The sequence below is a fragment of the Lepidochelys kempii genome, chromosome 1, assembly GCF_965140265.1.
Source record: "Lepidochelys kempii isolate rLepKem1 chromosome 1, rLepKem1.hap2, whole genome shotgun sequence".
Lineage (NCBI taxonomy): Eukaryota > Metazoa > Chordata > Testudines > Cheloniidae > Lepidochelys > Lepidochelys kempii.
In genome coordinates this window covers 538,334-554,028 of record NC_133256.1, presented here as the reverse complement: position 1 = coordinate 554,028, position 15,695 = coordinate 538,334, and the positions used below count along the sequence as shown (strand labels likewise).

The window sequence follows — 15,695 nt, the reverse complement described above, 5'->3', positions numbered from 1 at the left end:
CAGGACAGGATTGTATTCCTAACAGCCCAATAGCACCTTTTTTCCATGTGACTACTTTGGAATGTGAGGATGTGACCGGTCGCTTCCCAGCTTATGGCTGCCTCTGTCGCTTAGCCAAAGGCCTTAGCCTAAGAACAGGGCCCCAGACTGTCACAGTAAGAGAAGGACCTTACATTGGCAGACAGTGATTTTGATTCTTTCTTGTATATCTCTAACTAGCCAAGTGATAAGAATACACCTAAATTCTTAAAGTACAGGCCTTTACAGACAGGCCTGAATATCTATATCCTAACACAGCTGCAAGCCACTGTAGGCAGTTTCCTCATACTATCCCCTCCAGACACTGATTAAGTTCAGTTTTGAAGCCAGCTAGGTTTCTTTCCCACACTGCTCTCCTTGAGAGGCTGTTCCAGAATTTCACTCCTCTGACGGTTAGAAACCTTCATCTAATTTCAAGCCTAAACTTGTCGATGGCAAATTTTTAGCCATTTGTCCTTGTGTCAACATTGGCCCTTATTTAAATAACTCCTCTCCCTTCCTGGTATTTATCTCTGATGTATTTATGGAGAGCATCATAGCTCCCCTCAGCCTTCATTTGGTTAAACTAAACAAGAGAAGTATCAGGATACATCTGCTCATTCTGCAGCCTCTTGGTGGCAGGAGAGGGACCTGTGGGGGAGTGGGTGCAGACAGTTTAGATAAATACTGCTATCAAAATCAGCATTTCTTTTTGGTAAAAGACTCCCAGGTCTCAGAGTGACTAATAATGCTGCAAGAAGGCAGCAGAAAGAAAAGCTGCATTTCCAGCTTTCTCCTGTTTCTTCTCTCCCTCCCTCTCTCTCCTTGTGTGCGTGTCTGTCTTGTGTTGTCTGGAGAAAAACCAGACTCCACTGCAACAACAGCAGCCCAAAAGCTACCACCTAAACCTGGGTCTCTTTTTCTCAACAAAGGTCTCCAACACTTAGTATGTATTGCTGCCACCACCAAGTGATTTAGACCAGAATTCAGGAAAAGGGCCACATGGAGTCCCTATTTCCCCAAAATATTCCCCTTCGCCCTTTTAGGGTTCCTTCCCCACTCTAAACTCTAGGGTACAGATGTTGGGACCTGCATGAAAACCTCCTAAGCTTACTTTTACCAGCTTAGGTTAAAACTTCCCCAAGGTACAAACTATTTTACCCTTTGCCCTTGTACTTTTGATGCCACCACCAAACGTCTAACCGATTTTATTTTACTAGGAAAGAGCCCATTTGGAAACGTCTTTCCCCACAAAATCCTCACCAAAACCTTGCACCCCCCTTCCTGGGGAAGGTTTGATAAAAATCCTCACCAATTTCCATAGGTGACCACAGACCCAAATCCTTGGATCTTAAGAACAATGAAAAAGCATTCAGTTTCTTAAAAGAAGAATTTTAATAGAAGAAAAAGTAAAAAGAATCACCTCGGTAAAATCAGGATGGTAAATAATTAGATTCAAAACATAGAGAATCCCTCTAGGCAAAACCTTAAGTTACAAAAAGACACAAAAACAGTAATATCCATTCCTTTCAGCACAGCTTATTTTTCTCAGCCATTTAAAGAAATCAGAATCTACCGCATCTCTAGCTAGATTACTTACTGAGTTCTAAGACTCCACTCCTGTTCTGTTCCCAGCAAAAGCATCACACAGACACACACGCACAGAACATTTGTTTTTTCTCCCCTCCAGCTTTGAAAGTATCTTGTCTCCTCATTGGTCATTTTGGTCAGGTGCCAATGAGGTTATCCTAGCTTCTTAACCCTTTACAGGTGAAAGGATTTTTCCTCTGGTCAGGAGAGATTTTAAAGGTGTTTACCCTTCCCTTTATATTTAAGACAGGGCTGTTTTCCATGTTCCATTTGACTGTCTTATTTTTTTTTTTGCATGGGCCCAGCTCACCTATAGCTCCAGATCAATCAGTATGCCTGCCTTGACCTCCTCATTGTAACCACTCTGCCAATCTTTGGGTGGTCCTCAAATTTTATCTGCAATGATTTTCTATTTGCTTCCAGATCATTGAATAGCATTGGGCCTAGAATTCATCCCTGAAGAACTCCACTAAAAACAGCCCCATTCACTGACAATGTCCCATTGACAACTGCTTTCTGAGATCTGTCACTTAGTCTATTTTTGGTCCACTTAACGTGTTCTGTCCTGATATTTTATAGTGTTCATTTTTTCCTCAGTGTTTTTCCCTATTAAATCAAATGCTCCAGAGAAATAAAAATCTATGGCATCTGTGCAGTTCCCATGATCAACGAAATGTATATTCTCATTAAAGGAAGAAATCACATTTATTTGACAAGACCTGGATTCCATAAACCATGTTTCTGTCTGCCATTAATTATATTCCAAGACTTTTTTATTGACTAATCTCAAACCAGCTTCTCTGTTGTTTCCTAACCTTGTCAAATCTTTTTTTTCACTTACCCTTAATTTTTAAAAATTCTTTACGTTTAACAAAATACTGTCCTGTATTTGCCTTTTTTCATTTTTTTTTTAATGACCCATCCACTCCCAGTCTCTATTCAATCTCTCTGGTCACTTGATTACAGACCTAAAAGTGGCAATACTTCAACAAAAAAACTTCAGAAACAGACACCAACGAGAGACTGCTGAATTGGAATTAATTTGCAAATAGAGACTGGGAGTGGATGGGTCATTACACAAAGTAAAACTATTTCCCCATGTTTATCCCCCCCCATCCCCCACTGTTCCTCAGACATTCTTGTCAACTGCTGGAAATGGCCCACCTTGATTATCACTACAAAAGGTTCCCCCCCACCCCGCTCTCCTGCTGGTAATAGCTCACCTTAAGTGATCACTCTGGTTACAGTGTGTACGGTAACACCCATTGTTTCATGTTCTCTATGTATATAAATCTCCCCACTGTATTTTCCACTGAATGCATCCAATGAAGTGAGCTGCAGCTCATGAAAGCTTATGCTCAAATAAATTGCTTAGTCTCTAAAGTGCCACAAGTCCTCCTTTTCTTTTTGAGAATACAGACTAACACAATTTAGTCGATTTCAGTTCCTGCCTCACCCAGATGTACTTCATTCACTGCTTCTTCATGATGGACTCTCGGATCTTAGTCGCCATGGCTTTTGATCTCCACATGGCCATCTGCCATCTTCTCGAGCCATTCTGGCACCCTGACAAACCCCATGGTGGCCACGATTGGACTGGTTGTGGTGCTGCACAATGGCATGCTTGTACTGCCCTATCTCCTCCTGGCGAGGCGGTGGCCATATTGCAGAATGAACATCATCCCCCACACGCACTGTGAGCACATGGTCATGGTGAACCTGGCCTGCACTGACACCCGTGTCAGCAGTTACTATGGCCTCTCTGTGGTATTTTGTGTGCTTGGTCTGGATGTGTTTTTTATCGCCATGTCCTATACCCAGATCCTCAGGGCCATCTTCAGCCTCCCCACAAAAGATGCCCGGCTCAAGACTTTTGGCACCTGCAGCGTCCACCTCTGTGCCATCTTAGCCTTTTACATCCCAGGTCTCTTCTCCTCCCTCATGTCCCGGTTTGTCCAGTATGTGGCCCTAAGTTTCCAGGTTCTCAGGGCCAACGTCTACCTCCTGGTGCTTCCCATGCTAGACCCCATCATCTACGGGGTGAGGACCAAACAGATCGGGGGCAGGCTTCTCAGGATCTTTACTCATAAAGGAACCTAATTTTTCTCCTGTTGCTCTGGGTCTCACACCGAGCTCCATGCAGAGCTGGCTGGTGACATGGTGCTGGGCAATCTTCCCTGAATGACTTGCTGGATAGTCAAAGAGATTAAATCCTTTCCTGACCTTACTGTGCTGTGTTAGCCTGACAAACTGGGGAATCTGTCTATGTACAACTCATAGGTTTTTAACTTTTCTAATTGCAAGTAACTTGACCTCTGAAGCCCCACAACCCTTCCCCACCTCTTCCCATCAAGGTCTCACCATTGTCACTAGCTCATCTTCTTCCCTCACCTGGATCATCTCTGCACCTCAAAGCACCCCTAATTTACCATGGTGATGTAATTATGGTGTGTTTTGTATAAATTATGCCTTGTGAAGTATCATTCTTAAAGTCTTGATCTGCTAAACATTAATACCTTGTTGGGTTGTATACACTGTCATTGTATGTGAAGTTATGAAATCTTGCTATGTATAAGTTACTAAATTATGGTGTGAGGCTGCAAACACCCACAACCAGCCTTTCAGGTAGAACAACGAAGTAGCCAGACAGTGTTAATTGCTGTTGTCAACACCCATCTTGGGAAGAATCTATTAACACAGGGACTCTGCATAAGGGAGCACGGGGACAATGGAGAATGTTTGACCAATGGGGGTGGATCCCTCCTGTGACATGCAAAGACTTTCCAAGAAGCTGGAAGAAGCTATAAAAAATGGGGAGTGATGTCATGATTTGTCTTCACTTCCCCGTAACTCAACATGTGACAGAACCTCTGGAAGACAAAGGATTTGGAATGGGGGAGGGGAATCCAAGCTGCAAAGCAGATGCAATCTTTGCCTCAAGAATCTGTAAGCCTGCTTGTATCATCGGTCAGGGTGAGATATCGCTGATTCGAATCCTATTTAGTTTGTATAAGTTTTAAATTGTGATTTTGTTTGATTGCCTATGTAACCTTCTTTGATCTGTTTGCTGTTACTTATAATCACTTAAAATCTACCCTTCTGTCATTAATAAGTCTGTTTTATGTTTTATCTTAACTAGTGTGTTTTTAAGTGAAGTGTCTGGGAATCTTAACTCTGTGAATCGATCCCTGTGAAGGGCAAGATGGTTTATAGTCCAGCAGGGGTGCAATGTTGTGGATCTGTGAAATTGGCTGGGGTCTCCATTGTTGGTGCATGAGCGGATTAAGTAAAGAACTAAGGTAACACAGTTGTGTGTGTGTGCTGTCCTTTTGGGTGATAACTGGGCCTGGAGGGGCTTGCTGTGTATCACCAGCAAGGCAGGGGAAGAGGCCAACAGAGCTGAATATTTAGGGGGCACAACAGTTCCAACAGATTCTACGCTTTACCCCTGGGGTACATCCCAATACAATCTCCACCTCCCACCCCCACACCAACTGGGCTTCCTCTGCTCCAGGGCTGGGATGGGAGTTGCTCCAGCCTCACAAGGAGCCTGCCTGCGGGTAGGAGGCAGCCCCAGTTAATATCCCAAGGCCTGCCTCTTCCCTACAGTAACCAGACACTGTCAGATGAAATTAGTTAGGAACATAAAAAGAAACAAGAAAACATTCTACAAACACATTAGAAGCAAGAGAAAGACCAAGGACAGAGTAGGCCCATAGTCTTTCCCCCTCATTGAGTAACGGTCCTGTTAACAGCTCCCAGGCACTCTTGGACTGTAAATGTCCCTTCCCACAACACTTCCATCTTATGGGCCTGGAGTGCCTTTAAGACCATGACCTGATCCCCTACTTTGAAGGAACGCTCTCTGGCATGTTTATCGTCCCAGACCTTTTGCTCTTCCTGAGCATCTTTAAGGTTTTCTTTTGCAAGGGCTAAAGAGTTGTGGAAGGTGTTTTGTAGGTTGTTACAAAGTCCAAAATGTTAGTTCCTGGAGAAGGCATAAACCTCTCTCCTTGCTGCTTCACCAACTGTAATAGCCCCTTAACTTCGCACCCATACTCAAGTTCAAATGGTGAAAAGCCCAAACTGGGATGTGGTACAGCTATGTAGGCAAAGATCAACTGCTGCAACACTAGGTCCCAATCGTTGGAGTGCTCATTTACGAATTTACATATCATGGCAACCAAAGTTTCATTAAGCTTCTCCACCAGGTCATTTGTTTGATGGTGGTAAAGGGTGGCAACCAAGTGGTTCACCCCATGAACTTCCCAAAGACTTTCCATGGTCCCTGCCAGAAAATTAGCTCCCAAATCCATAAGAATGTTGGAGGGCCAACCTACCATGGCAAAAATGTCTGTTAATGCCTGGCATGCGCTTTTATCCCTGGTGTTGCTTAGAGCTACTGCTTCTGGCTATCAGTTGGCAAAATCTATGAAAGTCAGTATGTACTGCTTTCCTCTGGGTCTCTTTTTCAGAAGAGGACCCAGAATATCCACAGCTACTCGCTGAAATGGAACTTCAATGATGGGGAGTGGCTGAAGAGGGGCTTTGACCTGGTCTTGGGGTTTTCCCACTCTTTGGCACACCTCACAAGACCGGACATAGGTAGAAACATCTTTGCCCATTCCCTCCCAGTGGAACGACTTCCCCAAATGGTCTTTGGTCCTGTTCACCCCAGCATGACCACTAGGATGATCATGGGCTAAGCTCAAGAGCTTGACCCAGTACTTAGTTGGAACTACCAACTGTCTCTGAGGATGCCAGTCTTCCTGGTGTCCCCCAGAAAGAGTTTCCTTGTATAAAAGTCCTCTTTCTACAACAAACCTGGATCGATTAGAAGAGCTGAGAGGCGGTGAGTTGCTCCGTGCTGCCATCCAAGCTCTCTGGAGTCTTTCATCTGCTTCCTGTTCAGTCTGGAACTGTTCCCTTGATGCTGGAGACCTCAGTTCCTCATTGGATTGTGGACTTGGGCTTGGTCCCTCTGGAAGCGAAGCAGGGAATGGGGCTGTTTCCGTGGACTGTGAACCGCTCTCCACTGGTGCCCTATGTTGGGGTTCAGGCTCTGGCTGACCCTCTTGTGTAGGGTTATCTGCTGCTGCCAGGGCAGGCTCGGTGGTGCCCTCTGGTATTGGAGCTGTAGACGGGGTTGCAAGCACTGGACTCAGGGCTGGCAATGGGTCTGGTGCTGATTGCTCCGCCAGTTCCGGTTCTGGACCTGACTCTGGCAGGGTCTCTGCGACTGGATGCACTACAGCTGTTGCAGACATTGGCAGGGGATCCAGTTCCACCACCTCAGTCTCGGTCTCTAGTAACACAGACTGGGCCCTTGTAGAAGGGTCAGGACCAGAGCTAGATGTGAAAGCTTGCTTAGCCTGGCTGTGGGTGACCATTCCCACCCTCTTGGCTAGCTTCACATGGTTGGCCAAGTCTTCCCCCATCAGCATGGGAATGGGCTAATCATCATAGACTGCAAAAGTCCACGTTCCTGATCAGCCCTGGTACTGGACAGGCAACTTGGCTGTAGGCAAATCGAAAGAGTTTGATATGAAGGGTTGAATCGTCACTTCAGCATCTGGGTTGATGAATTTGTGGTCCACTAAGGATTGATGGATAGCTGACACCTGCGCTCCAGTGTCCCTCCTCACTGTAACTTTCTTCCTGCCCACACTCACAGTTTCCCTTCTCTCTAAGGGTATCTGGGAGGCATCTGTGTCTGAGGATCTTTGGTGTGACCCCGGTGCAATGAACTGCAGTCTGTTGGGGTTCTTGGGGCAGTTGGCCTTCACATGCCCCAGCTCATTACATTTAAAACATCGCCCAGTTGACTGGTCACTGGGGCGATGTGGGTTGCTGGAGAATGGTGTGGTGGGATGATAAGGTTTCTGGGGTTTTCCTTGGGATGTAGGTGGAGCCTTGGGTTGCCCCTGGTGATAGGCTTTTGTTTTGGGTTGCCCCTTCTGGTATACGCTCCAACTGCTACTAGCTCTTTTCTTTTCCGCCACCTCCACCCATTTGGTTCCGATCCCCCTGCTTCAATTATAGTTTTGGGCTTCCCATCTAGGATGTATCTTTCTATTTCCTCAGGAACATCCTCTAAGAACTGCTCCATTTGCATTAGGAGAGACAGATCTTCCAGTGACTTAACACTTGCTCCTGATATCCAGGCATCCCAATGTTTCACAATGTGGTAGGCATGTTGGGAAAATGCCACATCTGGTTTCCACCTTACGGCTGTTAGGTGAGAAAAGCTAAATAGGAAGCAGTTATGCCAACTGAACCAAAGTCAGGCTAAGAGAGGCTGATGGGAAAGTCTCTGAAAGTAGAATGAAGGAATATTTGTTTAAGTTACAGAGAGTGAGAATAAAGGGGAGGCCTGCATTCCTGCATTTTTGTACCAGATGTGCTGGGAACAGTCCTTGAGATACAGAGGCGCTGTTTTCCATTCCCTGCTCTTGTGTTATGTCTGTTTTAACTCCTCGTCTCCTGGTTGACACCCATACCAATACGAAAGTTAGTGAAGCACTACGATTTGCTAAAAGTTATCGACGATAAGGGGGGGGTAGATGTGCGTGCATATAGAGAAAGAGGATTTTAACTAATATAGGGGAGGGGTGGGCTGCTTTATGAATACATCTGTGATGCGACAGGACTGTCTATAAAAACCTCTGAGTTTTACTTAGAGGCTGGCTGGTTCTCTTTGGAGACGGGCTGCTCTCTATTGTTGTGTGCACGCTTCAGTAAAGAGCTTTGAGTTCGGACCTTGCTGGTGTTGCCTGTCTCTCTCTGGTCAGACAATGAACTGTGGCCATCTTGGGTTTGAGTCCTCGACAGGGCTCTGAACTGCCAATGGGCATGCTTGAGTGTTAGCCCCATTCTGATTCAGGCCTTTTCAAAAAAGAGTTTTTCATGTGTTCTTTAGGCATTTCAGCTGCCACCTCTGCTAAGGGCGCACTGAGCTGCCGCCTCAGCTCCACCACATTCTGGTTTCTAGAGATGCTGTACCCAAGGCAGGCCCTTTCGAAATTTTCTAAGAAGGCCTCTGTATCATTGCCTACCTTGTAGGTGGGGAATTTCTTGGAATGGGGAGCGGTACCTGAAGAAGGACTGTTAGGGTTACCTGCTGGACCCAGCTTAGCCCTTCACAGCTCCAAGTGCTTCAGCTCTAACTCCATCTCCAGGCAGTTCACCTCTTTTCTTTCTTCCATCTCCAAGTGCTTTGCCTCTTTTCTCTCCTCCACCTCTGACTTCAAGTGCTTTAAGTCCATTTGTCTTTCATGTTCCTTCTGTTTTTCTTCAGCTTTCAATCTGGCTAATTCCAGTTCTTTCTGGACCTCACTTTCAGTCATCTTTGCTAACCTTCCTGCCCCTAGCCTAGCCCAGCCCAAGAGCTAAGAAAAAAAATAGATTGTGAATTCCCTTGTTGTAGCTGAACTACTCTGCCCTCAGGCAAAGAGAAAAAAACTCCAGCTGCTCTCAGCTAAAAAAAAAAAGTATCCTTAAAAAACAACAACAAAAACCTCCCTGGTTTTCAAGCAGCCAAAAGGAAAAAAATGTGTCCTTTTAAAATCCTGAGATCTGTGCTTCTGGTTCAAAATGATCCCATCACGCTGCTACCATGTCAGGGTTCCCCCGCATTCTGAACTCTGGGGTACAGATGTGGGGACCAACATGAAAGACCCCCTAAGTTTATATTTTAGAGCTTCGGTTAAAACTTCCCCAAGACACAAATTCCCTTCCTTCTGTAATGATGCAGGTTCTGGTGGGACCCATCTGAGAGCACCAATTCAGGACAAATTGCTTCAAGCAGGGCAGTCACAGCCCAAGGCTGGGGTTTCTGTGCACACCAAGGCAAATCAAACCAGCCAGACAGAGCGGACTTTGGTCTCACCCCACTGGCTAACCACAAGTCACACAAGCAATTCCCTTAGACACCCCAGTTTTCCAGTATCACCACCAGGGCCACTCGTTATGGGGACAGATGGTTATGAAAACCAAAACCCCTGTAAAAGGAAAAAGGTTCTCTCGATCCCAAAGGACCAAGCCCCAGACCCAGGTCAATGTACAAATCAGATCTTACCCACAAATCACGCTGTTGCCAATCCTTTCAAATCTAAAATCTAAAGGTTTAGTCATAAAAGGAAAAAGATAGAGATGAGAGCTAGAATGGGTGAAATGGACTCAATGACATACAGCAACAGCCAAGTTCTTGGTTCAGGCTTGCAGCAGTGATGGAATAAACGGCAGGTTCAAATCCCGTCTCTGGAGAACATCCCCATCTGGGATGGATCTTTCAGTCCTTGGTTCAAAGCTTCGGTTTGTAGCAAAGTCCCTCCAGAGGTCAGAAGCAGGACTGAAGACCAGATGGAGGAGCTGCAGCAGCTTTTTACATCCTCTTGCCATATGGTCTCTGCTTTCTTTGTCCCAAGGACAAGCTGCCCATCCCCTGGCCTGGAAACACCTCAGAGTTCTGTCCATAGGCAGGTCCCTGCACACCTGGCTGAGTCGCAAGGTGTGTCTGCCTTCTCTCAATGGGTCAGTGGTGTAGCTAATGGTCCTTAATGGACCATCCAGCAGGCTAGGCAGAGCTGACAACAACTTGTCTGGGGTGTCCCCCAGAAGCACAGCACAAGTTTGGAATACAGACAGCATAGAGCCAATACTTATATCTTTAAATACAAAAATGATACAGACATACAGACAGCATCATCCTAACCAGCAAACCATAACCTTGTCTTAGACACCTCATTTGACACCCTTTATACAAGATTTGGTGCAACTACAGGATCTTGGTTGCAACAATGATCTATACAGTCCCAGATTATGTCAATAACGTCACACCTTGTCCTTGGACAGTATTGCTGCCACCAAGTGATTTACATCAAAAATTCAGGGGCGGGTCACATGGAATCCCTATCCCCCAAATTATCCCCCATGCCTTTTCACCCCCTTTCCTGGGGAGGCTTGAGAATACTATACCAACTAATTGCCTTAGCAATGTGAGTACTGACCAGACCCTTTATCTTTAGGACACTGAAATCAATCAGCTTCTTAAAAGAAGAACTTTATTATAAAGAAAAAAGTAAAAGAATCACACCTGTAAAATCAGGATGGAAGGTAACTTTACAGGGTAATAAAAAGATTTAAAACACAGAGGACTCCCCTCTCGACTCAGCTTCACAGTTACCAAAACAGGAATGAAACTACCTCTTTACCATAGGGAAAATTCAAAAGACAAAACAACAGATAACCTAACACATTTCCTTGCCTTACTTACAATGTTTGTAATTTTAGATGGTTCATTTCAGGTATGTTTTCAGGAGATGTTGTACCTTCCTGGTGTCTCTCTCCGTCCAGAAAGGGAACAAACAAAGAGAGCCAAAAAACAAAACCTCCCCCCCGACCACTTCCCAAGATTTGTAAGTATCTTCTTTCCTCAGTGGTCCTTCTGGTTATATGCCAACTAGGTTATTTGAACTTCTTAACCCCTTACAGGTAAAGAGATTCAGTACAGCTGGCCAGGAGGGATTTTATGCTACCCTTATCTCTATGTTTTTGACAGGCGATCTGTAGTAGACCCCTAACATGACATCACACTTGTTTTTTTACCCCTTTTATCCTTACCCAGAGACTTTCAAGAAGTTTGTCTCTTATTTCTATCTCAACCTCAGTTAAGTGTATCCATTTTAATAAATAAGGCCACACCTCCTCCTTTTTCCCCTGCCTGTCCTTCCTGAGGAAACTGTGCCCTTCCCTACCTATATTCCAGTCATGTGTATTTTATCCCACCAAATCTCTGTGATGCCAGCTATGTCATAGTTGTATTTATTTAATAGCACTACGAGTTCTTCCTGCTTATTCTCCATAATGCTCGCATTAATATACAGACCTCTAAGATACTGATTTGATTTCCGCCCCCCCCCCCAGTTCTGTCTTGTCTCTCCGTTATTTCTGCTATAACAGCCCATCCTCCCAGATTCCATACCTTATCACAGGTCTCCATATTTTTGATTTACCTGTGACTTTGGTCACCTACCCCTGCTGAACCTAGATTATAGACATATGAGATGTCAATGGACAAGTTATGATTTGCTGAATATGATTATCCTATTTGTATACATGTATCACATTGTATCTGAAGTTATGAATATTGACTATGTACTGGTATTTCAGATGTGTTTACTCCTGTGATAACTCCCACAAGGTAGTTTGCATCGATTCTAGCCAGCACATTGTCAGTGGACTATGCAAGTTGATGGTCCCTCAGTGAGTACAATTGGCCTTGGAAGAAGCTTATCCCCACCTGATGGACTTTCCTGTGGACATTCTAGCCAGAATATGGGTAATGGCTCCTGCTATGATTCATCAAAGCATGCATGAGCATGTGACCAGCTCATGTAACACTGGAATCAATCTTGTGCCTGAACTTTTCCACTAACTGTGCTGAAGGATTTTTTGGGGACACTAACGTTTGCTCCATGTGACAGAAGTTATAACAGGGAGAAGTGACATCACAACTTGGTTTCACACCCTCCACAATTCAACACCTGAAATCATGGCTAGAGAAAAAATACTTTGAGTGGGGAAGTGGTCCCTGTGTAGCCTATAGGATTAACCTGCCTGCTTTGTATATATATATATATATACACACACAAACTTGGAAACCCCCCTATGCCATTCTTCCATTACCTATCTATCTAGGTGAAAGGTCTCAGACATGTGTGTTGGTGTTGACTTGCTATCTGGGTGAAAGGTCCCAGACATAGATATGTTAACTTTGCCATAGCTTAACATACAGGATATGGCCTGTAGGTCCCTTGAGTTACAGCAGCAGGAGAGTGAGTTTGTGTGTGTATCGGGGTGGGGGGGATGTGAGAAAACCTGGATTTGTGCAGGAAATAGCCCAACTTGATTGTCATGCACATTGTGTAAAGAGTTGTCACTTTGGATGGGCTATCACCAGCAGCAGAGTGAATTTGTGTGGGGGGGTGGAGGGTGAGAAAACCTGGATTTGTGCTGGAAATGGCCCACCTGATGATCACTTTAGATAAGCTATTACCAGCAGGACAGTGGGGTGGGAGTAGGTATTGTTTCATATTCTCTGTGTATATATAAAGCCTGCTGCAGTTTCCACAGTATGCATCCGATGAAGTGAGCTGTAGCTCACGAAAGCTCATGCTCTAATAAATTGGTTAGTCTCTAAGGTGCCACAAGTACTCCTTTTCTTTTTTATGCGGATTCTGGATTCCCTCTAAGCTCCTGATTGGCTTGTCGGCCCCAGTGCTGCTTCCTTGCTACACTCACTTGCAGGCTCCTTGTGAGACTGCAGCTGCTCACTTCCCAGCACAGGGGCAGAGGGAGCCCAGCTGCGGGAGGAGGGAGGTGGAAATGATCCAGTGAGTGACAGATGGAGGACAGGAGTAAGCAACCAGGGCTGGGGCCCAGAGTGAATAGGCAGAGAAGGAGGTGGGTCTTCAGGGAAGAGGCAGCATAGGGGGAAGTGCTTCAGTGGTCCAGTTACCAGTAATTACAAAGGTGGCAACCTTATGAGTTAATGAGTTGTACTTAGACCAGTTCCCCAGTTTCTCACACGTACACAGCACAGTAAGGTCACAAAGAGTTTAATGTTTCATTGACTGACCAGTCAGCGATTCAGGGAAGAGGGCCCAGCACCATTTCACCAGCACAGAGCTCAGTCTGAGAGCCAGATCACCAAAAGAAAACTTTTAGGTCCCTTTATGAGTAAAGAGCTGGAGCAGCCTGTCCCGGATCTGTTTGGTCCTCACCCCGTATATGATGGGGTTTAGCATGGGGGGCACCAGAAGGTACACATTGGCCATGAGAACATGGAAATGCAGGGCCACCTTCTGGCCAAACCAGTATGTGAGGGAGGAGAAAATCGAAGAGACATAAAAAGCTAAGATGGCACAGAGGTGGGAGGCACAGGTCCCAAAAGTCTTGAGCCGGGCGTCCTTTGTGGGGAGAATGAAGATGGCCCTGAGAATCTGGGTATAGGACAGGGTGATAAAAAACACATCCAGACTGAGCACGCAGAATACTACAAAGAGGCCATAGTAACTACTGATGCGAGTGTCGGAACAAGCCAGCTTCACCACGGCCATGTGCTCACAGAGCGTGTGAGAGATGATGTTGGTTCTGCAATATGGCCGCTGCCTTGCCAGGAAGGGATGTGGCATTACAAACATGCCACCGCGGAGTACCACGGCCAGGCCGATCTTGTCCACAACAGGGTTTGTCAGGATGGTGGAATGTCTCAGGGGATGGCAGATGGCCACATAGCGATCAAAACCCATGGCCACGAAGATCCCAGACTCCATCACTGAGAAGCAGTGAATGAAGTACAGCTGGGTGAGGCAGGCACTGAAATCGATCTCCCTGGAATTGAACCAGAAGATACTCAGTGTTTTGGGCAGGATGGATGTACACAGGACCAGGTCGGTGACAGCCAGCATGCAGAGGAAATAGTACATGGGCCCATGGAGGCTCCTCTCCCTCTTCACAATGAACAGGACGGTGAAGTTCCCCAAGATGGCTATGATGTACATGGTGCAGAAGGGGATGGAGATCCAGACATGGGCGGCCTCCAGGCCAGGAACGCCCAGCAGGATGAAGGTGGAGGGGTTGGTGAAGTGGGTTGTGTTGGAATCTGACATGGAGTAGGGGAGAAGGTGTCCAACTCTGAGGCAGAACGGTGTCTCCTGAGTGTACCGTAGGTTTCCCCAACTTCCTGTGTGTGCCCAGGATCTAGGGTGATGGTCACAGGAAAAATGCCTGGGTGGAGAGACAGTGTTAGTTTGAGACACTACATGCACATGCTTAGGGAGATCCCCATTCAGCCGATTGCTGAAAATCTGAGAGTGGAAAAAAATCAAACTTTTTCCAAGACATGCTGGGTAAAAACACCGAACTAGAACACTCCTCAGGGAAAGGACCTAGGCATCATTGTTAGCAGCTCCATGGAAACACCTGCTCTTACACAGCAGCGGCCTAAGGCAGTGTTTGGATGCCTAAAAGAATGGGATGGAGAATAACCTGCTCTGGATAGGCGCTCAGTTTTGGTCACCCAGTCTCTATTAAGGATATAGCAGACAGAAAGGGGATTTCTAAGACAGGCTATGAGAATGGGGGGCTGCAGAAGAGACAAAGAAGGGGGAATATGATAGAGGAGAGGCAAATAAAGAATGGCACTGATTAAATTCAAATGAACAAACAGAGAATAGTTCCCAACCAGTAATATCTATAGACACTTAGTTTTTCAAAAGGGCTAATTCTCTAAAGTTGAGACAAATTATCAGCAAAACTTATTGGGAAGAAATATTTAGACGGAAAAATGGGATTGAAAAGTGGGACTTCTTCAAGTCAAAAAGACACTATTCCACAGTCCAGAAAGTGGACAATTTTGGCTAGAAACCCGGTTCAGTGGAAAAGGGCAGGTAGCAATTAGGGTGGGATAAAGTCATACATAACACAGGGGAAAAAGAAAAAAATCGATAGAAAGCAGTACAAATGGGAAGATATAAAAATTGATATGGGACATTAAAGACATCCAGGAAAAATCCATGCTTCGCAGAGCTAAGGATAACAAAAAGGATGTTATTAACTATATTAGGAACAAAATACAGCCTAGAAAAGTGATAGGACAATTATGAAAGGGAGAAAGGAAACTCATTATTGTTGCAGAAAAGGTAGATGTGTTTGAGAAATATGTTTTTCTGCAATTGGAAAGAAGCAGTATGAGGCACTCATATCCCATGAGGTGATGAAATACTTTCCAGTCCATTAGCTGCCAAGATGTTCAACAGCATCTACAGTAGAACCGTAGAGTTACGAACACCAGAGTTACAAACTGACCAATTAACCGCACACCTCATTCAGAACCAGACGTATGTAATGATGCGTCAGCAGATCCAAACCAAAAAAAAAAAAGGCAAATACAGGACAGTTCTGTGTTAAAAGTAAACTATTTTAAAAAATAAAGGGAAATTTAAAAAAATAGATTTAACAAGGTTAGGAAACAATGGAAAAGCTGGTATTAGAGTAGTTAAAAGAAAAGTCTAGGAATATAATTA

The 15,695-nt window shown here is 45.2% G+C and overlaps 1 protein-coding gene across 1 annotated transcript; it reads right to left on the bottom strand.

Annotated features, from left to right (window-relative positions):
- Positions 1-13,331: 13,331 nt before the first annotated feature.
- On the bottom strand, positions 13,332-14,279 carry LOC140912148 (olfactory receptor 52M1-like). The gene has a single exon (XM_073346330.1). It carries the CDS (start codon positions 14,277-14,279, stop codon positions 13,332-13,334), a length of 948 nt encoding a protein of 315 aa, XP_073202431.1.
- Positions 14,280-15,695: the final 1,416 nt, after the last annotated feature.

Bases quoted from the DNA above. Each gene is read 5' to 3' on its own strand.
- LOC140912148 (XM_073346330.1), bottom strand. From the start codon at position 14,279: ATGTCAGATTCCAACACAACCCACTTCACCAACCCCTCCACCTTCATC.